General features: G+C 45.6%; 1 protein-coding gene across 1 annotated transcript in view; it reads right to left on the reverse strand.

Annotated features, from left to right (window-relative positions):
* The window catches only part of LOC147708987 (uncharacterized), a 540,404-nt gene that overhangs the window by 128,587 nt on the left and 387,370 nt on the right, over positions 1–24,447 (reverse strand). Inside the window, exon 15 of the mRNA XM_086927584.1 lies at positions 19,194–19,389. Coding sequence (XP_086783710.1) covers positions 19,194–19,389 — 196 coding nt within the window. The remainder of the gene's footprint in view (positions 1–19,193; positions 19,390–24,447) is intronic.

Here is a 24,447-nt window from a genome sequence, read left to right on the forward strand (position 1 = left end):
AGAGAACGAAGACTCCTCTCAGGAAGATGCCTTACAAACATATAGATTAGAGCTGATAGAGCTGCTAGATGGTAGGCTCAGAAAAAGGTGGGAAGCAAGTAAGCCGGCTAATTTTGAATACGGAGAAGGGTGTGGTCTCCTCCTAGCTTGGAAGACTAAAAACGATCGGGTCAAAGCTAATATGACTTGATTCTTGTTGTAAAACTCTTGAATATAGCGTCACTTATGTGTGCAGGTTCAATAGTAGCATTACGTGCCTTGGATGTCTAAATCAATTCTATACCTATTCCAAATGTAATGTGTCATCCAAAGTGGGGTCTTTCAACACATAAACTGTCCTGAATCATCTTTCAATAACAAAAGCTCAATACTTTGCCACAGGTATATTGATCTACTAACCCCTCAAATTAGCAAGCATCAGCAAGACCTCCTAAAGCCGATATGTAGCTATCTAGATACTCATGCGCCATTTGTTTCCTCGTAAAAAACATCCATGATGCTATATTACAATACTTCCTCTGAAAATTGCTGTTCAAGGCTTCTGTGAATTAATCCAGCCTTCCAAAACTGCTATAATTTCAGGGACCTGGTCAAAATTCTTTAATCCTTCTGTGCCTAAACATTTACATAGTAAAGCAAACTTCACTTTTGCCGAATAATTCTCCCCATCCCCAGCAATCAAAAATGTGTCATAATGACAATGCTACCTTTTCCATCCTAAAGGTGGTTGCATGGAATTAACAGAAAGGTGCTGGTAAACTTACACCTTGAATTTCTTTCTATATTTTAATGTAATTTATTAAAAACAGTAACATGCTTAATTATTTAATGGATTTCTTTAATTTGTTTTACATTTCAAAGTAGTTTATTCAGACATTTTTAACACATACAATTGTTGTCGCTTTACCATCGCGGGGTAACAACACAAACTGGCTGATACTGCCCATTATACAAGGTCTACATGTTTGGCTGCCCCCCTTTCCACTGTCCTACTATACGAATGAAAGTGATTGAGAGGAGATAAACCGAAAGAAAGAAGGAGAAACGAGAAGAGGAGGAGAAGGGTATTGCACCAGAATAAGTGACCGTTCGCATGTCCAATCTGGCCTGCGGGAGATTGGTTTGTGGGAGGTCGCCCTTCTACAGTTGTGTTCACAGGGGTTTGTAGGGGTCTAAGTATTCATCCAGCGATGCCCACATTCCCCTGGTTGCTGGTCTCCAGGGAGAAGTCCGTAGTGTGATACTGTCTGCGCCCCTGAGATATGTTATCCAGTTGAGCCACCCCTTGAATGACGCCTTAGCTGTTTCCTTCCATTTGGATACAACCATTTTAACTGCCACGGACAGGAGGAGGTCTAGCAAGTCCCTGTCTTGTTGTGAGTCTAGATCAGTGGTTATAAACGCTGTGGCAAGGGTGTGGAATTCTGGTCTAAGTGTACATGCTAGCATTTTCTCTATAAAGGTTAATACTTCCTCCCAGAACCTTTTAACTTTAGGGCAGTAGAAGATGAGGTGAGCCAGGTCCCCCTTTACACTCTCGCAGTTCCAGCATAGATTGTTTTCTCTGAGGCCTAGTGCTGCTAGACGTGCCGGGGTCCAGTACGTTTTGTGCAATAGCCAGAACTTTGTCGTGGCCAGTGCTGGGGTGATTTTGTTCCTTGAGGGGGAGGCCCAGAGACGTTCCATGCTCGTTTAGTGTGGTATCGTGCTGTTTCGACAAGTACTCTTCTGGTTTGTCATTGATTTTGGTGGTGCTAGGGCGTAATAGCTTGTAGAGGTGAGATACTTGGTGCCCTACTCTGTTTAGCCTTGTCATGTATTGTATGATTGACGGGTTGTGGTGTGCTAGGTTTGCCTTCGTCAGAGCTGTTCTGATTTTTAGGTAGCTGTAGAGCTCGATGTCTGGTAGTTTATGTTTCTCTTTTAGCGTGCTGAATGTAGTGGGGTTGCCTCCTTCTTCCAGCTGCACTGGGAAGGAGATTCCCATCCTTTTCCAATTCTCTATGGATAGGGGTTTCCACCTATATTTAATCTTGGTGCTTGTCCACAGGGACTCCCACTTCGAGTTTTTATACTGTGTTCCATTTTTTTGTCTATTTTAAGCAGGGCCATTTCGTGTACTTAAATATTGGGTTGGAGGTGTATGTGTGTTTGTTGTCTGTTAGGAGTGTCATTGGCTCTAGGTTGTCTAGGATGGCTCTTTCAATTAGTAGCCATACCGACGTGTACTCCTGAGGGGGTGACACCCAGTACGGGCCCCGTTTTGCTATGAATGCGATTTGGAAGGTTCTGTAGTCTGCTAGGTTCAGACCACCTAGTTTGTTGTCAAGCCTTAGCTTTTTTAAGCTTATTCTAGCTCTTTTGTCCCTCCACAGGATTTGTTGATCATCTTGTCCAGTTTGCAGTGGAAGTCGTCTTTGAGTATGAGTGGGAGCATGCTCAGTAAGTAGTTAATCATCGGTGTGATCATCATCTTAACTGTTTCTATTCTGCCCCACCATGTTATAAATTTGGGGGACCAGGATTCTAAGAGGGTCTTTATCTTCCGTAACAGTCGTGTTTTGTTTTGGTCCAGTGTGGTTTTAAGGTCATTGCCAAAGAGGATTCCTAAGTATTTGATGGGGCCCATTTGCCAGGCCAATCCCGATCCCCCCAGGGACTCTTTATTTGTATGGAGGTTGAGGGGTTTTCACTCAATTTGTCTTTGTTCAGCTTATATCCTGAGTGCCTTGAGTATGTTTCAATCGTTCCTATCAGTGCCGCGATGGAGCTCTTCGGTTGTTTTGTCACGATGAGTATGTCATCCGCATATGCGGCTAGTTTGACCTCCACCTCTAAGAAGTCCCACGATACCCTGTCAAACGCTTTCTCGGCGTCTAGTGTAATGGCTACTGCTGGTTCGTCTGACTGAGGTGCGTTCAAGTATGTGGCATAAGAGCCTGGTGTTATCGTGCGACATTCGGGTATTTAGGAATCCTACTTGTGAGTTAGAAATCAGTTTTGGTAGGATATTGTTTAGTCTCATGGCCAAGATCTTAGCATAAATGTTGCAGTCTACATTGATTAAAGATATGAGCCTGTAATTTTTGGGTAGGAGTGTGTCTTTGTCCTCCTTCGGTATCACAATTATGTTTGCCTCCGACATGGATTGGGACACTAGTCCCTTCTCCGCGCAGTGGTTGAACACCTTATTCATTGTTGGCAGGAAGTGTGGTAGAAGTGCCTTGTAGAAGGCTGCTGTGTACCCATCTGGGCCCACCGCTTTGTTCTCTTTTAGGCATTTGACCACCATCTCTATTTCTGCTGAGTTTAACTCCCGCCCTAGTGTTTGAGCTTCGGCGTTGGTGGCTTTGGGGAGGCCCAATCTGTCTAGATATTTTGCACCTCCCTCTTGGTCTAGGGCAGAGGTCTTCAATCTGTGGGGCGCGACCCCCAGGGGGGTCGTGGAGTCCTGGGAATGGGGTCGCGCATTCCCTGGGCTCACTTCCGCCTGGCCTCTTGGAAAAGTAAACCGTCCCTGGGCAGTTCATTTTGAAATTAAAATACTTCGAGTTTCATTGCAATTCAGGAAGTGTTCTCCTGTGCTGTGAAACCGGAGCTGATCAGACAGCTAGGCAAGGTTTGCCTGCTTGCCTGAAAGGACTGATAATGTGCGCACTACGGGTTAATTTGAAAGTGTAAAGGGCAATTTGTAGAAGCAAAGAATGCTTGGTACTGACTTTCATTGATTGAATCCCTCCCTGGAAGCTTAGTGACGAGCTGTGAAGTGCGTGCTTCTAATTGCAAATATATTTGCATAGCGCCTACTATCGGGAAGGAGGTGTTGAATTTCAGTAAGTAGCAAGAACAAGCATTTACAATACAATATGTCGCACACTTATAAAAGTAAAAGCTATAGGTATTATAAATTATGTTTTTATTTATATTTTGGAGTAATTATGTAAGGAAAAAGTGCCCGCAATAGCACATTATGAGCTTTTATATCTCATTCTGCTTAGCAGTTGGCATTTAACCTTACTCACATTTCTGTGTGATCCTGTCACAAGTCCTCAACTGCTCCAAAGTTGTAACGGTGGCAAGCAAAATATAGTATTTCTGTGTGTATGGAATTGCTTAGCTTGTCTTTGCTCCCATAGTGCAGTTGTTTAGACATCACCAGGAATTCGGAGTTTAGAGAGGACTGACCCTAAACATGCACACTAAGCCAGTCTGGCTCAACTGCTAACAGCCCAGTACCTCCGACAGTATGAGGCTGCAATGACCTCACAGGTGTTATTATGGATGCAGCCCATGGGAGAGACTCCTACTAACCAAGCTGATGTCCAATGGGCCCTCAACAGACACTTTCTCTTCTCTCTACTTCACTAAACATTCCTTTTGTCAGGGGCAGGAGTAGGCTGATCTCTCACAAGGTGCAGTGGCCATATTAGAAATACTAACAGCCACTTGAGCTACTTCCAGCGAAATACCAACAGAGACTGCAATACAGGCATGTGCTATTAATGGGCAGTTCCGTTGGGCCTGTAATTATCCCATTGCTAGTTTTAGCTATGTATTTCACATATTCTCATGAAAAACCCATATTTTAAAAATGTCAAAATTCGATTTTGATGCATTGCAGAACGTGCGTGCAAGCATTGGAAAAATTAACTACCAGAATGCAATGCAGCTGCTATTGCCATATCACTACAGTTAATGAGTAAAGAGAACAATGCATCATATTAAAGAAGCTGTTTCCGCACAGTGACTTGATGGGAACCAGCATGCACTGCTCTTTAACATGTGTTGCTGTAGAAGAGTGCTAAGTTTGCTTACTGTTTACTTAAGTACTGAGTCCAACTCTCATTTTTGTCAACCAGTGGAACTTTACCTGCAGAAAACTGCCTCCTGTCTGTTGATCCTCGGGACATCCTCCAGCATCCTGAGGCAGAGCATTTCACTTTCACCCTGCTCTCTCGGCAACTGGCTGCAGCTCCGAAGCTGGGCAGCGTGCCATAGGCGCCGTGTTGCAACAGGAAGTGCGGAGTCTATACGTATTTAATTAAGCGGGTGCCATGTTTAAATGAGGCACTAAGAAGGCCAGGTTGCATGTTTTAAATAAATAAATAAATAATGATGAAAGTGGGCGCCGACTACATCATCAAGCGTGGTATACCTGCATATTAAATTAACCGGGCACTGTGCTACTACTACATTAAGTGCAGCACCTGTGCATGTTACATTTATGCGCATGGCGGCCCGTACAGTTTAATATTGTTTCACAACCATAAAAATGATTTGCCGTGGGAATTGGGGACGTTTATGGTTGTCGAGGATGAGGAGTACCAGGTTCCAGAAATTTGTTTCAGGAGGGGTCCTTAAGCCTAAAATCTTTTGAAAGGGGGTCTCAGCATCAAAAAGTTTGAAGACCTCTGGTCTAGGGCATGATCTTCCCTATAGAAATATTGGTAGAACTCTTGGAATTTTTGTAGGATTTGTTTGTGTTTTGTATGTGTGTTATGTGTGTCTGTGACTGATGAGTTGTATTCGTATTTCCTCCTAGTGAGCTCTTGTAGTGTTCCTGTGTTCTGTATGTCTGCGGCGTGGGCCCTCTCTAATCCTTTGATGTCTAGATCAAGCTGGGTGAGTTGTTGGTTAGCGCTTTTATTGAGTTTGGCCTTGATGTTTATTATTGTTCCCCTTACTGTCGCCTTCAATGCGTCTCATACAATCCTGAGGTCAGTGTCCGGTGTGTCGTTATGCAACAGGTAGTCCTTTATGGCCTCTTCTATATTGGTTATATTCACTTGGTCTGCCAGGACATCACTATTTAACCTCCATCTACGTGGGACGTCTACATTATGGCATCCACTCAGCTTCAGGCTAATACACAAGTGGTCTGAGATTAGTCTAGGAGCAATGTCTGTGTGTTCTATAACATGTGTATGTGGTCCCGTGATAAGTTTGTAATCTATCCTGCTATATGAGTTGTGTGGGTTAGAATAAAAGGTATAGTCTCTCGTGTCTGGATGCTGGAGTCTCCATTGGTCTTTGAGACTGAATCTGGAGCACATGTTATTTAGCGTGTGATGAGCATTTGAGGGCCCGAGAGCGGCTGTGTGATTGTCTGTCAAGTATATGATCGAGTGCGATGTTGAAGTCGCCGGCAACCATCATGAGTTCATTCTGTGGAATGTCTTCCAACTTGCGAGACACCTCCTCCCAAAACCCAGGGTCGTCTGTGTTCAGCCCGTATATGTTTGCCACATGAATGTTTTCCTCCCCTCTCTTTAGCTGAGTTATTAGGATTCTCACCTCCTTATCGTGTTGGTGTGTTTCTATTGGTAGATTGGATTTCCTGGTTACTAGAGTGATCACCCCGTGCTTTTTCCCTACTGACGGCGAGCAGGCTACTTGGGCTATCCAGTTGGCTTTCATTCGCTTTGAGTCTTCGAGAGATAGTTTTGACTCCTGCAGCAGGATAATATCTCCCTTGGTCTTAGCTAGGTAGTCAAGTATTTTTCTCCTCTTGACTGGGTGGTTGAGCCCTTTGACGTTAAGGGAGACTATCTTTAGGTTGGCCATCATGGTGTGTTTGTTGGATTGTGTCATTGGTGTCGGTGTATGAGCGCTGTAGCTCTCAGCTCTTTGCCCTCCCCTGCGTACCACTTGTGTATTCTCCTCCCGCCTGGGACGTCTAGGTGATTTTTTGGTGTTGGCCGTTGACTGTAGGGCCTCGGGCTTATGGTAGATTTACTCCTCCCTGCTCTGGTCTCAGTGCTTATCCTTGTGGACAGGTGTAGAGGTAGATGGGTATAGATAGTGTAGAAAAAAGTAGAAAAGTGTAGGACAGATGAATAAAACAGACACTTCCTCCCCCCTCTCCCCTCCCTCCCTCCCCTACCCCTCCCTTACATATCCTCGGATGCTGGACATGCGACGACATGATCACCGACCCGTCTCCCCGGGAGATATACTGTAGTGTGATGGCGCGTCGTTCCTCCCACGAGTGTTCATTTACAGACTCGGGATACCATTGTATACATTTATGCCTCTGGTTTCTGTACCCTGGTACCCCCTCCCTCATGTTCCCCCCATCAATTATCACATAAAAAGATATATAGCCTGACTTTAGTTGATGCTGATTCGCTTGGTTTTCGTTCCCGGATCATAACTCTGGTTGCTTGGTGGTAGGTCTGATGTTTTCCCCTGTTTTCCCTTAATTCTCTTAATTGAGTCCTAAGCTAGAGTGTCGTCACTTCCATCGTGATTTGTCCCTGAGGTAGTATTTGCCGCTTGCTTTTTAGTTGTACGTCTATTTTACTCCGTGCCTGAGGCAGATTAGGTCATTAGTCCTGGGTGGTCCTTCATGTTTCTTCCTTGGGTTCTCAAGGGTCTACTATGTGATTATTCCCCTGCCCATTCCGGTGAAGCTCTTCTCTTGCTTGCTAAAGACTGAGACGTTTCCATTTCTTGTTGCGTTGGGCCCTCCAGATATCTTAGGTCATTCGATTCTTTGAAGACACACGAGCCTCCTCTGTCGCTTATCCGGAATCTTGTGGGGCCAATGAATGAGAAGAGAATGCTCCTTTTCCTCATTTTATCTCTGTGAGTCAGAAAACCCTTTCTGATTTCTACTGTTATTTTGGAATAGTCTTGTGTCAGGATTACTTTCTGCCCATTCCATGCAATGTTTAGATTTTTCCTTGCTACTGCGAATATGGCTTCAGTGTGATATGATCTTAATGGCTTGCATATTATTGGGCAGGGCCCCGACTTTGTGGTTGACTTGAATGCTGGGACTCCATAGGCTCTGACCAACTCAAAGGGGTGGTCAAATTTGAGGTTAGTGATTTTGGGGATCATCTCCTCAATAAGGGCCCGGAAGGAGCCCCCTTATCCTCTTCTCCTTCCGGTATTCCTAAAATTCTTATGTTTCCCTGGCTGTTACGGTCTTCCAGCTCCATCGCCTGCGACTGGATTGCTGCTGTGGTCGAAGTTATAGATTTTAGTTCCTTGTAGATTTGTTGGTCTGCGACTTCTATTCGCTGATTCTCTGTTCGACCACTGAGAGTCTATTGTTTGCCGCATGTATGTCTGCTCTCACTGCTGCTAGTTCCAGCTGGATCACCTCGGTGGTCTGTTTAGTGGTTTTGGCTAGGTCGTGGACCTCAGCTAGCTTTTTAAGGATCGTCTGCAGTGTGCTGCTCACAACCGATTTTTTTGCTTGACCGGAGAGTCCGTTCCGATGTCCCCCTTATTTCTTTTTTGTTACTGTTGATTCTTCCCTTCGTTTCCCGTCATATCTGCTAGGCCTCTCCTTGTCTGGTGTATTTCAAATCTATTCCCTCCTCTTTGTGTTGCAGTTTGTGTCTTGTTTTCCAGCACGGGCCTTTGCTGTTGCTGTAAGCTCCTCTTAGGTAGCACCTTTGAGCCTGCTAGGGCAGGCCCCTCCCATGGGTAGTGGAGGCTGCATTTTGTGTGGACGCTGTGTTGGGTCTGTACAGGGTCCGGTCGTTCTGTCTCCAGATTAGCGCAGTTTTCGTTGATTGTATGCTCTAAGCACTCTATTGGACCTCCACGACCTCCGCTGTTGCCAGCTTTCTATGGCTTGCCCTTCTTGTTTATTGCGGCCTGGTTAAGCTTCCACGTACTTGCGGTGCCCCACTTCGCTGGGGGTTGCGCCCCCCACATTTAGCGTAGGCCGTTTTCCGCTGCCCTGCGTGTTGGGTTGAGGCGGTGTGGGGATGTGGGTGATGACGGTTTTGAAAGTATTTCCGGGATCACTTTTGTGCCTTGGACCTACCGGTCCTTATCGTTGCTGCAGGGCTGCCCCCCCCCCCACACGTTTGGTGGGGCGTGTGGTTTTGTTCCGCTTTCCTTCTTTGTAGTGCACTCTGGCAGCGTCCCAGCACTCTGGTTGCTGCCCTTTCGCTCTACTATGTGCCCCCTTTTTGCCCACTGCTGTGTTAGATACTATTTGTCCCTTTGGCGTTGGGTTTTTGAGGGGCTATACCGTCTGCCTGCTGTCTCCAGTGCGCACTCCCTGCTTCTGTGTGCGTGTGCAGCTGATTGTGTTCTAAAATGGCAGCGCTCTTCTGATTAGGTTTCCGTTTTGTTTCCACTCCTCCGGGCACTGGGCTTTCCGTCTTCCCCCACCACGTCCCCTCCTTCCCCTCGGTGCCTATGTGTTTGCACTTGGGAGTGCCGAGTCTGGACTGGTGGTTGGGGGTGCTTTAGGTTCTGTGCAGGCTGCTTTGCGGCGGCAGCCTCTGGCTGTTTGTGGTTTGCAGCTGAGCGCAGCGCTTCTCGCTGTTCGGCTGTACTAAAATGGTGGCGCGCCTTTGTTTTGTATACGAGCCCGGTTTCGGGTACGGGTACCGGTTGCAGCGCCCATGTGAGACTCCCGTGGTGGATCTCTTCCTCTATTCGCGGCCCCCGTTATAACCCCTGTTGCTCCCTTGACCTCTCGGCAGTTCTTTTCGGGCGCGCGGTGGTTTGGATTCCGGGCACAGGGGTCAGGTGGCTCCAAGCCCTGTGCGGTCCGCTAGCTGGAGCGGTGGCCTTTCACCGTGTTTCTGGAGTTGTTGGGCCTGGTCTCTCTCGTTAGAGGGGTTACCACTGCACCACCATTTTCCTCCTCCTTCTGTGGTTCCGGACTGCGGGAGGGAGCCTCCCAGATTCTCCTTTGTTGGTTCGGAGATCCTCATGAAATTGCTCTTGCTGTCTCATGGCGCCCTTCCGATGTCTTTAACTGTTCATCTATCCCAAAACTGTTCGGTGCATGTCGCGGGATACAGTGTTTTCTCTCCTGGGTTGTCGGAGCGGCCAATTCAGGCAGCCATTCCCTTTGTTGTCCAAGCCACGCCCCTCAATGGATTTCCATGTTGTTTGAACGATGAATAGGCTTTGCTGATATCCTCGCATATTCTCTACAGTGAAACTCCAGTGAATAGCTGGAATTTGATAAATAAGAACTATCTCTTTAATGCAGAACTTCACCGATATTCTGAATCAAGGACTCGCTTCAGAATCACTTTGAAATGTTTTGAAGTATCTTCTGCGCTAAAAACCCATCGCTTTTTACTCTTTCAGAAGGTACTATGGGCCAGATGTAGGACGTCTATTACCGGTTGGTAACGGCCGAAATTAATGAATTTCTGCCGTTACCGACTGGTAATATGCTTCTGTTATGTAGGGGGCCAATATATAGATTTGGTAAATACCGAATCGGTATTTACCGATTCGATATTTACCGAATCGTCATTTACCGAATCGGTAAATAACATGTAGGAAGCACTTTAAACAGTGCTCATGTGCTTTAAGGATTCATTATTTACCACCAACTATTAGTTGGTGGTAAATAACGAATACCTTTGAAAATGCAAATCAGTGCATTTTCAACTGTGCCATGTGGCACGCCAAAGGCAAGCCCGTCTGCGCCCGTCCGCGCCTGGCCCGTGCCGAGTGCCAGGACTCCTGCCAATTTCGTCTCAGGTAATCAACCTATACTTGCCTACTCAAGAAATAGGCTGGTCCAATAATCAATTCAGGCAGGAGCCTAGAATGCCCATGCCTTTCCCTATATGGACTAACTGAAAATCTGGTATTCTGTCCTCGCTGTAATATTAACCTCCCTGTGCCCCTATTTAGTAAAGTCATTAAAAGGCCATTGGATGAGGCAGGTGCTTTGAGGAATAATACACAGAGCCTAAAAGGACTCCTCCTTAACGCTCGGTCACAAGTTAAGCATAGTACCGAATGCGCCACCCTGATAGAAGATCTGGGAGTCAAAGTGGCTTTTATTACCGAAGCATGGACGGATGGTGCCTCCGGACCTGACATAGTAGAGGCATCACCGCCTGGCTTCCTATGTCACACTGTGAAGTGGCAGGGCAAGAAAGGAGCGGGGCTGGCAGTCATCTATCATGATTCCATTAAAGCTATTTTTAAAACTATTACAAATGGGGGGTGTGAAGCCTTGAGCTTCTCCCTCTTTCCCCCACATAAGGAGAATTTTAGAGGGGTCCTCCTATATAGACCCTGGAGGGAGGAGATCGTTTATTGAACTAGATAGCAACCTAATGGAGGATGGTATAAGTGATAGATCTTTTACCATAATGGGTGATTTTAACTTCCATTTGGAAGACACTGCAGATTTAGACACTTTGCAATTATTAGACTTTATGAATGGATTAGATCTAATACAATTGGTTAAAGGGGCTACCCGCACGGCTGGACACACCCTGGATGGGATTTTCTCAAACTATGTACAGCTATCCGTCCTAGAGGTGTGGCCTGTAGTATGGCCCGATCATGCGGCCATTCTATTTGAGATTGTCTGTCTAGACAAACAGAAGCAGAACAAAGCCTCAATCAAGCCCAGATATATACGAGCTTGGAAAGGGATTGAAGGCAAAGATCTGTCTGACCTCCTGGAATCTTCCCTGCCCTCTTTAGCTGGAGAGGTGGATGATGCCATTACCAGATTTAATGACTGGGTCAATGATGCATGCGATAAACTTGTTCCCAAAAAACCAAGAAGGATCCATCCCTCTGCCCCCTGGTACACTCCTAATTTAAAAGCCCAGAAATGTATTTGTAAGTATTTCGAACGAGAATGGAGGATGGGATATAGAGCTGAGGATAAAATCAAACATAAAGAAAGCATTCGGGTCTATAAGCAACTATTGTTTACGACCAAGCAAGAATACTTTGCTAATCAAATTGAACTAGCGGAAAACTCGGCAAAATAATTATTTAAGATCGTTTGTAAACTGGTCAACCCACAAACACCACAAGTGGCAGAGAGCCAGGAATTATGTGATAAAATTGCCAGTTACTTTCTAGACAAAGTGGAAGATATTTTTGCAACCTTCAATAGTGCCAATAATGGACTCTCATGTGATCCTGGTATTGATAGAAATACTGTCCCTCAAACTCAGAATTCATTGACTGAATTCGCCCTTTTAGCTGATATAGACACTGCCAAACTTCTGCAAAATATGAAATCAGGATCTCCTTACGACCCGTGTCCTATTAAAATAGCCAAATTGATCCCTCAAACCTTTGTTACAGCTCTTACCACTATTTTTAATGTGGCATTGGGAGTAGGCAGGTTCCCTGCCCACTGGAAAATTGCCTCCTTGATTCCTTTGCTAAAAAAATCCAATTTGGACTCAAAAGATGTTCGCAATTTCAGACCTATCTCTCGCCTCCCTTTTCCGGCCAAAATGTTGGAAAAATGGATTAACAGTCACTTGAGCAGTTATCTTCAAGATGCTGAGGTACTGGACTGCACCCAATATGGCTTTCGGGAGGGCCATAGCACAGAAACCGCCCTTTTAAAATCTACCGACGAGATTAGAAAAACTTTGGATCAGGGTGGTAAAGCAGCAATGATTATGCTGGATCTCTCCGCAGCGTTTGACACGGTCCATCATGATCTTTTGAAGGACCGTTTGTCAGCCTGCGGAGTATGGAATACTGCCTGGAAGATTTTAAAATCTTTCCTTACTGATCGTCGGCAGATAGTTGTCCTAGGTGAGTTCTGCTCTGCCCCTTTCCAACTTCCTTGTGGGGTCCCTCAGGGCTCATCTTTAAGTCCCACTTTATTTAATGTATACGTATCGTCCTTGGCCCCATTGATTAGATCTTTTGGTTTCCATCTTACCTCTTATGCGGACGATACTCAGATAGTGGTATCACTTCTTCCAGGATCTGAAGGGACAGTGAGCCACATGCTACCTGATTGTATGGAAGCGGTTGGATCCTGGATGTCCAGTAATTGCCTTAAATTGAACTCAGGCAAGACTGAGGTCATTTTATTTCGGAATTATGTTAATCTGTGGACACCTGAATGTTGGCCTAACACCCTGGGATCCCTGCCCTCACCCTCTACACAAGTGAAAAATCTGGGAGTGTACCTGGATGATAGATTGGATATGAAAAGGCAGGTTAATGCCATTGTGTCATCAACTATGTTTACCCTTAGGACCACTAAGAAAATCCTTCCTTTTCTGCCTAAGGAGAGTCGGCAGACGGTGGTTACGGCATTGATTATGTCACGACTGGACTATCTAAACATTCAAGAGAGACTTTTGCATAGACTCCAGATGCTGCAGAACACTGCTGCCAGACTGATACCTAGCATACCAAAATTTTCTGCCATCTCCAGTGAAATCGGCAGACTTCACTGGCTGCCAGTGAGGCAGCGAGTACATTTTAAGTCTCTGTGTCTCGTCTTTAAGTCACTCCAGAATCAGGGACCACGTTACTTACAGGATCAACTACAATGGTACCAACCAGCTCGGCCCTTACGCTCATCAGCTCAGAAATTAGTGAGAGTCCCACCAGTGAAAAAAGCTCGCTGGGGTGGGAAAAGCTTTGTGGTAGGCGCTGCAAAGTTATGGAATCAGCTTCCTTTTTACCTGAGGAACTGCACGGATCTCTTACCATTCAGGATAATGCTGAAAACTTGGCTGTTTTAGATCTATAGTTTTAATCTTTCCCCTTCTCAGGATAGCAGATAGCGCCAGGACACCCAAGGGTAACAGACGCGCTTAATAAAACAAATAACATAACATACATGCCCTTAGGGCATGTATGTGTGCCACATGTGCACACAAGCACTATTCAGGGGTGCACCAGGGTGTCAATGTGACACCCTGCCACCCTTGACTCTTTCCCTATTTTACCGAATCGGTATTTACCGATTCAGTAATTGACATTCATTCCTATGGGCCTCCAGGCCCATAGGAATGAATGTCAATTACTGAATCGGTAAATACCGACTCAGTAAATACCGAATCTTAACGATTCGGTAATTTTTACCGAATTTTTAGCTACATAGCATTTACCGATTCCAAAATACCGAATCGGTAAAATTCGGTATTTTCGAATCGGTAAATACTATTCACCTACATCTAGCCCTATATCTTTTGGTTGAAGTGCCCATCTTTAATTGTTCTAAGCCGTCGTGCACCTGTGTCAGCTCATAGGAATCCAGTGATTAAATGTGATGCAATCGGCACCGCGAAGCTGCAGGCACGCATGAGGTGAGTTTCTAGCAGCAACAGTTTTAGGAACTGCACATGAGCAGCAACCACTGGCAATTAGCAGCTCGCTGCCACACTGCCACCATCAATAGAGTTGCCGTTTAGCAAAACAAAGCGTTTGAACAGTGCCCACTGATTTTCACTCGTAACTGAGCAGTCTCACTTCAAATTTGCAGTTGATGTTAAGATCACTGGCCCACATGCATCATTGTGACATTTTGCACTTCCTAATTTGCGAAAAATAAGGAATCGCAAATTAAGAAGTGCAAAATGCTATGCATCATTTTTTTCGGTATTTCCTTGTGATTCGGTAAAAATCGCAATTTTTACCGAATCCCAAAGAAATACCGAATTCTTAAGTTAATTTTCGCAATTCCCATTGATTCCTATGGGCCAAAAGGCCCATAGGAGTCAATGCAAATTGCGAGTGGCACTTAGAAAATTTCATGGGTGCAGGGGGGGGTCCAAAGGACCCCCCCATGCACCCCTGAAATGTATTTTTCGCATCATGTTGCACACACACATGTCCTAAGGACATGTGTGTCCGTAACATGAATGTTGAAAAAAAAGCATTTTCAACATTTTAAACACTTTTTCCAAATTTACCGAGTGGTTCAACCACTCGGTAAATTTGGCACCCTATTTGCGAATTTTCACTTTTTAAAATAATGATGCATTGCTTTTAAGAAATCGCACATCTGCGACTTCTTAAAAGCACCCGCAATTTTAGAACTCGCAAACATGTTACGAATTCTAAAATTGCTTCATGCATCCCAAAAAGCACTTTTGCATTCGCAAACGGCCGATTTTAAGAAATCGCACCGTTTGCGACTACAAAAATGCTTGATGCATGTGGGCCAAAGTAACTTGGCTTGTATACTGTGCACTGAGAAATCTATGTTTGAAAGAAAAACTCTCATCTTCAACTTTGACAATATGAGTGAAATTTTTAACTCCCTACTTTTTCTTTGAATACTTCACTGTACATTTGCAACCGGCCATCCTTGGAAGTAACCATTGAAGCCTGGTAATTTTCATCCAGTGTCACACAAGACATTTATTTCCAGGCCAGATCACAATGCCAAAATCTGCCTGATGATACCACTCTAGTACATTGATCGCTTTATGTGCCATGAAAATCTTTCTATTAATCTTTCTGAACTGAAAACCAATGTCAGGCCAAAGTAACCAAGTAGATCGATTTTACTAGCTTCAAATGGAGCAGTGATGACATTAGGTGGTAACAATACTTATTTATGGCAATCATGCTAATCCTTGCTCCAGTATCTAAGACTGGGCAGAGTTCAAAGAGTTCTGCTATGCGAAACTCCACGAAGTGACAAAAAACTACACTCACCACACGGACTTCCACAAGCGGCGGAGTGCGTTAGGATCATGATGTTTGCAGTGATTTTGATCGCTGGGTCTTTGTCCCGTGCTGTAAAATAATTGCAAATGGCACCATGCGCAGCGCAAGAGGGTGCAGCTTCCTTTCGGCTGCTCGAGTGGATTTTCTACTCAAGCGGCAGCTTTCTCAATCCGAACGGAAGGTTTCTCAATGGGATTGGTCGCAACCTGCTGCGACCACTCGCCTTGAGAAATCGACCACCCTCTTTGAGAAATCTTGCCAGGAGGTTGATTTTCCTCGCTCACCAACTAGACCTTTAAGAGTACGAGTGAGGAAAAATCACACGGGGATCTGGATTTTCCTCGCTCATCAACTTGGCGTTGAAGAGCGCGAGTGAGGAAAAAACTGAGTTTTGGGAAACTTTGCATGCTCCGCAGCGCATGGAGTGTGGAAAACTCCACAAACATAGCGGAGTTCACCGCCCAGGGTTATATCTAACAACAATGGCATAAATAGTTACACATATTTGAGGGAGACTATAATGTTGTCATTCTCAATACTTCCAATCAGCATGACCACTATCAGCTCTTCCAGGTTTCCCAGGTCCATGCGTGATGAGCTGCTCCAGTCCAGATTTTTCTATTAACTTTGGAACTTGTGGGTTTGATTATTCCATTATAAAACCAGGATAGGAAATCCCAAAATTCAAAGGAAAAACCTGTTTTAGAAATGATCCCACTTTCCAATTGTAAAATGTTGCATGGTTAAGATCAGCCATTGCGGGTCCGGTAGACCTGACATTACTACTCCCTCCGTTTCATACGGTCGGCTTCTGTGTTGCATCATGTGCTGTTACATGTGAATGAAGTCAGACAGATAAACTATGGGAACATGGGAACAGCGTCATCTTCTTGTCGTAATAAACGGCAGTTATTTCAGAGTGCAATTTCACCTGTCATGAAAATTAACACTAATGTTCCTTTTATTGAAATAAGACAGGGTCTGGATATTTTATCGTTTTTTTGGTACTTTTTTCTCAAAGTTAAGTTTTTACTAAAACAAGACTGCTTAGGCCTCGCATTTATTTTTTCTCAAATTTTTCTGACTGGTTTTAAAGTATTTCAGTTGACAGAAACCAGATTTTTTTTTACCACATACCTTCAAGTCTCTTCATTGATGTTCGCTCTTCATGAGGTTGTTAGCAAACCATGCTGCTGATTTTTAGTTATTTTCTTTGTTGAGAGCTACTAATGCTATGTCATCTATGTCTGATACCGCACTGTGGTGGTAATTTGTAGGCAAATGATTGATATCATTGTCACTTAATTTTGAAAGGTATTCATGGCTATGTTCTCGCCCAAAGTTTTCAGATCAACGATTTTCAGCTTTCTGCATTTGATCATTAGACGTTAGGTTTTTCTTTCGTAGTGAGTTGGGGAACAGGATCCCGAATGGGATTTGTAGACAGTCTGCCCAATCAACCAGAGTAAGGTTGTTTGTATCTTTAATGGGCCATCTTTGGAAATGATCAAACCCAAATTGGATCCTTTAGCATGTGGGGGTTTGTCTAATTATTGAATGAGATTATTTTATTTCAAGAAGTAGCACCCCCAGTCACAGATCTGGGTTGAATCCATCATCGTTACTTACCTCACTTCGCCACCTCAGCTCAGACCCAGCTAAATGCAAATCAGTCTTGACCCTGTGCCTCATGGTAACAGTCCTGCCGAAATGTCAAGCCAGATCTTCCCTAAACCGGAAACACGCATCCTGGGACCAGTTTCAGGGTAACACCCCTCATCAGCCAGGCTAGCTTGAATCCAGTGTCAAAGTGAGCAAGGGACCCACTTCTGGGCATACCCTGACAAATTAGGGCGAACAAAGCAAGCACAAGGAAATGATGGAAGGAGAGCTTAACATTTTCAGACACTCACCCCAGTCACAGATCTGGGTTAAATCCATCATCACTCTTTAGCTCACTTCGCCACCTTTAGTTCAGACCCAGGATCCTTCCTGTGCTGCTGCTACTTGACCATGACGCTCAACCACCGTGTTGTTGCTGGAATCTAAGGTAAGCTTTAGTGGTGAGTGTTGGTGTTCAATCAACAGTGTGTGTATGTTGTTGGTGTGCAATTCTGTATGCAAAATAAATGGGCAGTACATATTACCTGCATATGCATTTTGCCAGATTCACAACATATATGTGTATTGAGATGAAAATAAGTAGTACTTACCTGTCTCCATATCACTGAGGCCTCACTCCGTCAGGACAGCACTGCCAGGCACCGCCAGCACAACATGAACATTTAAATTGGCTTGGCGCAATCACACCGGCATGACGGCAACGGAGTACTCTTAACCAGCAGGTAAGAGCGCCGCCACAGGGGTCTCCTGTCTATTGCAGCAACATATAAAAATGGCAGGTGGACCGCCTTCAGCAGACGGAATACTTGGGACCGCCGCCGCCGCCGTGGGACGGCAGTTGTGCCGCCAAGATCTAATTCAGGCCTTAGTTTCTTTCCAAGTTTTGTATAATTCCTTTCAGCAATTTTCAGTGAAGCGATGAGCAATAATTCCTATGGGAACTTGGATGGGAAACACAACATTTATTCCTGTAACTCTCTCCCCCGTGCCAGAAAGATCTGCATGACACTTGACTGGCCAATATTTAGTTAGATGAACCACATGTGCCAAATTTAGTTGAGATTTTTCAAGCAGTACAAATGTTATAAGCAAACCTAAAACCCAGTTTGCAATGGAAGTCAAGACTTAGCCATAACTACATGGTAGCTATTTGAGCACAATTGTTTGGGCGCGGCCATGGGGGTAAATGATTACCTTATGCAAGATTAAGTAAACCATGTCTGGCTGTAAGACTTGAACAATGAACCAGCCAGGTTTACTACTATACCCTGTCAAATGAAAAGTTATGCTAAACGCAAATCATGGTATGTAGACACAGTGGCATAGAATAGAATAGAAGCCATTTATAAAGCGCCTGGTTACTCAAAACAGAGTGTCCCCGCGCTGAAAACTGCAAAGGAGCCTGGAGGAATGAATACAGGGGAAAAAGGACAGGGCCAAGGGGAAAAAAGGGGGATCAGATGCGGGGGAAGAGGAGAGTTTTCAATTTTCCTCGAAATCTTGTTTCAGAGGGTTCCATCCGCATCTCGATGGGGAGTTCGTTCCAGCCTTTGGCAGCCAGGTATCTGAACGAGGAGCCGCCCATCTTGGCTCTGGTTATTTTAGGAATTTTAAACATCATCGTACCAGAAGATCTAAGATTCCGGGTAGGGCGATGTATTGTAAGTAGACTGTGCAGATAGTCTGGGCCAGTTCCATGGGCTACGCGGTGGGCGAAGCAAAGGGCCTTGAATTTAATTCGCTCCCTGATAGGGAGCCAATGGAGTCTAGTCAAGGCCATTCTCCCTGAGGCTCTTCGAGGTAACTTGAGCACAAGGCGCGCAGCGGCGTTTTGTGCACATTGGAGCTGATTAGGTTTAACCTAATAATATCATATAAAATGTAAATGATGATGAAAAGATTTCTAAGAGCATTTCAATGTCCTACTGGGACCCTCCCAACCACACACCCTACATGGTGTAGCTTGCTATCTGTGCTGGTAAGCGTGTCAGTGTCCCACATAGGGGTAGTAAGTTTTATACAAATGCTACAGTTCAATACAATACTGAATAACGAATAGCTGCAAAATATAGAATCTGCACTAATTAGGAGGCTCAAATGTCACTTTTGCATTTGCCAAGCTCGGTAAACTTCTGTGCAACACTATTACAATCATGGCAACTTACTTGTTATTTCTTGCTTAGGTGGCCCCTTGACGGGCATGTTCTCCAGACTAATGCTAGCACTGAATGAAAGCTTAGCATCCATCAGAGACTGCTGTGCATTTTCAGAGTTATTGTCATACTGAGCGAGCTGGGCCAGTCCCAGCAGGTAGAGCGCATTACTACTGCAGGGAGATGCGATAACTCCTAGTTGACACACCTGTAAGAAAAGAGGGAAATCCGAACATACATTAAGATATTTAAAAAAAAAAAAAAGTATTACGTAGAAAACATCACTAAAATGTATAGCTTTGTGCTGAAGAGGATCATTAAAACAAGTCGTTTGTTTTAATGAAAACACAATACGCGTGATTTCAAAAGGCCCTTGAAAAACCACATATTGAAAGACATTTTTCCAAATTTTTTCTTAAACAATGGAAGTGTCTGAAGTACTTGGCCATTTTTTAGGGCTCGCCCCTTTCCTATTCCACAGGAATAGGAAACAAGCCCTAATGCAGCCAAACCATACTTTCTGGCAAGGGGCTCTCCAGCGGATTTTGAGAAGTGCACGTCTCGTGCACGAGCTTGCCGCCTGCCTCCACGTCAAAACCATCTGTTGCTTTGCACTCGGCCTCAGGCCGGCATTTCTCCTCGCCCTAATTATTCACTGCATGGCCGGCCGGCACATCAAAGGCTGCTTCTCCCCATGCGTCTCGTCACCCTTCCTCCATTGTTTTCACTTCTTTCACGGCCGCTTGGGGCTTTGCTTACTACCAAGTTCTGTTGCTTTTAGAAGCATTAAGTGTTACCTAAATAAATAAATACGTACAGACTGATACAATAAACAATAATTTGAGATACATTAAAAAGAACCTGCACTTCTAAAAGCACCTTAGAAATGGAAAACACTCTTATTATTACTGTTAAGAGCATCTTGCCCCAATTTAAACTTGCTTCTGTTGTGCTTGCATGCCTATCAGTATACAATAAACAATAATTCGTGATACATTAAAAACAACCTGCACTTCTAAAAGCACCTTAGAAACGGAAAACACTTTTTTATTTTCACCGTATGCTGCCATAGCAAGAATTAGCTGCTGTCTGCTCCAACTGAGAACGTACTTCAACCCACTTGAACAAACGTTATCTACTAAATTACCGAGTACCGTGCGCCCTGTGAATTGAACGGCCCCCTGTTTCACTGCTGCCTCGAACACCTCGCAGCAAACCCTACGCGCTGCTGGAGCCGTGCTCATCGCGTTCTGGTTACAACAATAAAAGCTTAGCTACAATTCTCTTGTGGCACTATGTAACATGCTACATCGCCCTTACGAGACAAGGGGTTCCCGCCTCCTATGGGGGCCGTTTTATTGGGGGAGGGGGGAACTTTCAGCTGTTTTTGACTCAACTCCACTCTTACCCCCGCGGTGTTGTGAAAATTAACATAGCAGCGTGGCCTAAATGCTCAACTATCCACAAATAGACTTTCGCAATGAAGACACTTCCAGACGTGGTACACCGATTGATCCCGTTGCAAATGGGGGTGCCTGTAATTAAATCCCCTTCCATGTAAAGGCATATTTGATTAAGCTACATTGCACCCCCACCCTCTGTCCGCCTATGCTACCAGCAACCTTCTGGATCCAGACCCGAGGTCAGCTCTATTCTCACACATTCCACCGTATCGGGGGCACCGCCACCCACACCTATACCCGCCTTGCGATGCATGACTGGATCGCTGGTCCTCGTAACTCCAGGCTGGGCCTCCTGCCTCAACCCAAGGCACTGCTGTATTGACTTCAAGTGCCCCGTAAGTCCTGAAAACTCTTCAGCTTGTCCCCCATGGTCTTTGTGAATCACTGCCCTCGCACCTCCGGTCCTTGCGAATCGCACTTGCTCTGCTCCAACTCGCTGCTCACGGTCAGGTTTCAGGTCTTGTCCTCAGGTCAGTTGTTCCTCTTCCCTGCGATTCCTCATTCCTTCTTCTCATTGCAAGGGGGGGGTTGTGGTAACTCAAGGCTTTGTGCCCTTATTTAAACCCTCCCCAGCTGCTTGCCAACTCGCCCCCCCCCCGATTGGAGGGGGGTGCCCAGACTTGCACGCAGAAGACAGCATTATACTGGCCTGGGTTCTCATCAAGTATTATTCCAGAAAAGCCCCAGCAATGGCTCAGTTTTGCACCCTACTCGTCTGCACAACCCTCACCCACCCTCAAACACCCTCACTCACCCACACACCCTCACTCACCCTCACACCCTCACCCACCCTCACACATCCCACTCTCACATCCTCACACTCCCTCAACCTCACACCCCCTCAACCTCACACCCACTCACCCTCTCACCCTCACTCACCCTCACACACCCTCTCACCCTCACACACCCTCTCACCCTCAAACCCCCTCACCCTCACACCCCCTCACCTCACACTATCACCCTCACACATCCTCACTCACCCTCACACCTCACCCCCTCACCCTCACACACCATCACTCACCATCACACCCTCACACCCACATTCTCACACACCTTCACTCACCCTCACACCCTTACCCCTCTCACAACACTCACACCCTCAATCACCTCACACCCTCACCCTCAGTCACCCTCACACACCCTCACACCCCCTCACCCACACATCCCCACACCCTCACACACCGTCACACCCTCATCCTTACACGCCCTCACTCACCCTCACCCTCACAATACTCAAACTCCACTCTACAACATCCAAATACACCCTCCAACTACAACATCCAAATCCACCCTCCAACTACAACTCCAGCCTCCAAATCCACCCTCCAAATCCACACGCAAGACAACTACAGAACCCAAGTCCACCCTCAAAATCAAACTCCACCCTCCAACTCCACCCTCCAACTCCACCCTCAAACTCCACCCTCAAACTCCACCCTCAAACTCCAGCCTCCAACTCCATGCTCCAACTCCACGCTCCAACTCCACGCTCCAACTCCACGCTCCAACTCCACGCTCCAACTCCACATTCCAACTCCACATTCCAACTCCACATTCCAACTCCACATTCCAACTCCACATTCCAAAGCCACATTCCAACGACACCCTCCAACGCCACCGTCCAACTCCACCCTCCAACTCCACCCTCCAACTCCACCCTCCAACTCCACCCTCCAACTTTAAACTCCACCCTCCAACTCCAACATCCAACTCCAACCTCCAACTCCAACCTCCAAAACCACCACTCAACACCACAGCACCACTCAACTCCACAGCACCACTCAACGCCGCAGCACCACTCAACGCCACAGCACCACTCAACGCCACAGCAACACTCAACACCACAGCACCACTCAACACCACCGCATCACTCAACGCCACCGCATCACTCAACGCCACAGCAACACTCAACGCCACAGCACCACTCAACGCAACAGCACCACTTAATGCCACAGCACCACTCAGCACCACTGAAGGCCACAGCATCACTCAGCACCACTGAAGGCCACAGCATCACTCAGCACCACTAAAGGCCACAGCATCACTCAGCACCACTAAAGGCCACAGCATCACTCAGCACCACTGAAGGCCACAGCATCACTGAAGGCCACAGCATCACTCTTTGCAACCAATCAACAACAACTGGTTCTAATATGTTCTCTCAATGTTTTAAGCTTTATTAGAAATGTTACAAAATAATGTTAATTTTTCACTTCTGTTCTTGGATTTTCATCACAGTAAAATACACTGAACATAATCTTCCCATAAGTTATTTACAAAAGTTTAAGCTATTGCCATTATACATTACAATAACTTTTATTTAAGTATTAATTATTAAAACAAATAAAAGCCATTGTTATTTGTAATATTAATACTTCAAAGTCATGTAAATACAACACATATTGCATTAGAATGCTATAGGTGTCACGTTTGTAAAAGTTAAAAATATTGGCATTGTAAATTATTATTATTATATATGAGTTTATTAAGCGCGCAACTACCCGTGGGTTTCCCGGCGCTAGGAGGACAGAAGTAAAAGAAGGCAAACAGAAGTGCAAGGAACAGGTTACAAAGAAAACAGCCAGGTTTTCACTCCTTTGCGGAACTTAAGATAACATGTTTCAGACTGCAGAGGGATGGGAAGCGAGTTCCAGAGCGAGGGCGCCAAGTAGGAAAAAGAGCGCCCACCAACTCTAGCACGCTTGAAACAGGGGACAGAGAATCTGCATTGAGTGGAGGATCTAAGAGTGCGGGAGGGACAATATTGATGGACTAAGGTGGATAGATAGTGAGGGGATTTTCCAACTTTGATACGGTGCATAAAGCATAGAGCTTTGAATTTGGACCTAGATTCTATGCGCAGCCAATGCAGGCTGCGCAGGGAAGAGGAGACTGAAGTGGTTCTAGGCAGATTGCAGAGTAAACGGGCAGCCATGTTCTGGACCACTTGAAGCTTACGGGTGACCTCCTTGCAGGCACCCAGAAGAAGTACATTACCGTAGTCCAGCCGCGATGTCACTAACGCCTGGACCACTGACTTCTGGGTGTCTGGGGGAAGCATCCATGTGATCTTCCTCAGCCACCTGATGATGGTAGTACAGGTGGCTGAGACTTTAACCACATGTTGCCTCATGGATAGCTGATTGTCAAAGAGGACCCCGAGATTGCGTGCTATTGTTGCTGGGACCAGCAATGGTCCCATTTGTTGAGGCCAATGTTGCGGGCCCCAGAGAGCGGAGTCCGGCCCGAACAGGAGCAGCTCCGTTTTGTCACCATTCAGCTTCAGTTTGTTAGTCAGCATCCAATTGCGATGTCAGTAAGCCCAGAACGAAGAGAAGAAGAAGGGGAGTGCTGATTAGAAGAAAGAGAGAAAATGATTTGAGTGTCATCAGCATACGAAAAAATAGATAGTCCAGACTGTTCGGCAAGAAAAGCAAGGGGTCTAACATAAAGGTTGAAGAACAAAGGACTGAGAATAGAACCTTGGGGGACACCATAGGGGGAATTATGAACAGTGGACACCGAAGAGGGGGAGAAGACCTGGAAAGTGCGATCAGAAAGAAAATTGGAGATCCAAGCAAGTGCGGAGCCACAGATCCCAACAGACTTCAAGGCAGAAAGAAGGATGGTGTGGGAGACGGTGTCAAAAGCGGCACTCAAATCCAAAAGGATGAGTGCCACCGTCTCCCCTCTATCTACCTGGCGTCTGACTGTCTCCGTGACTCCCAGAAGGGTGGACTCCGTAGAGAAGCCCGCCCGAAAACCTGACTGGGAAGGATGAAGGGCGTTCGCTGATTCAATGT

The sequence above is a fragment of the Lissotriton vulgaris genome, chromosome 6 (genome assembly GCF_964263255.1).
Source record: "Lissotriton vulgaris chromosome 6, aLisVul1.2, whole genome shotgun sequence".
In the NCBI taxonomy this organism is placed as follows: Eukaryota; Metazoa; Chordata; class Amphibia; order Caudata; family Salamandridae; genus Lissotriton; species Lissotriton vulgaris.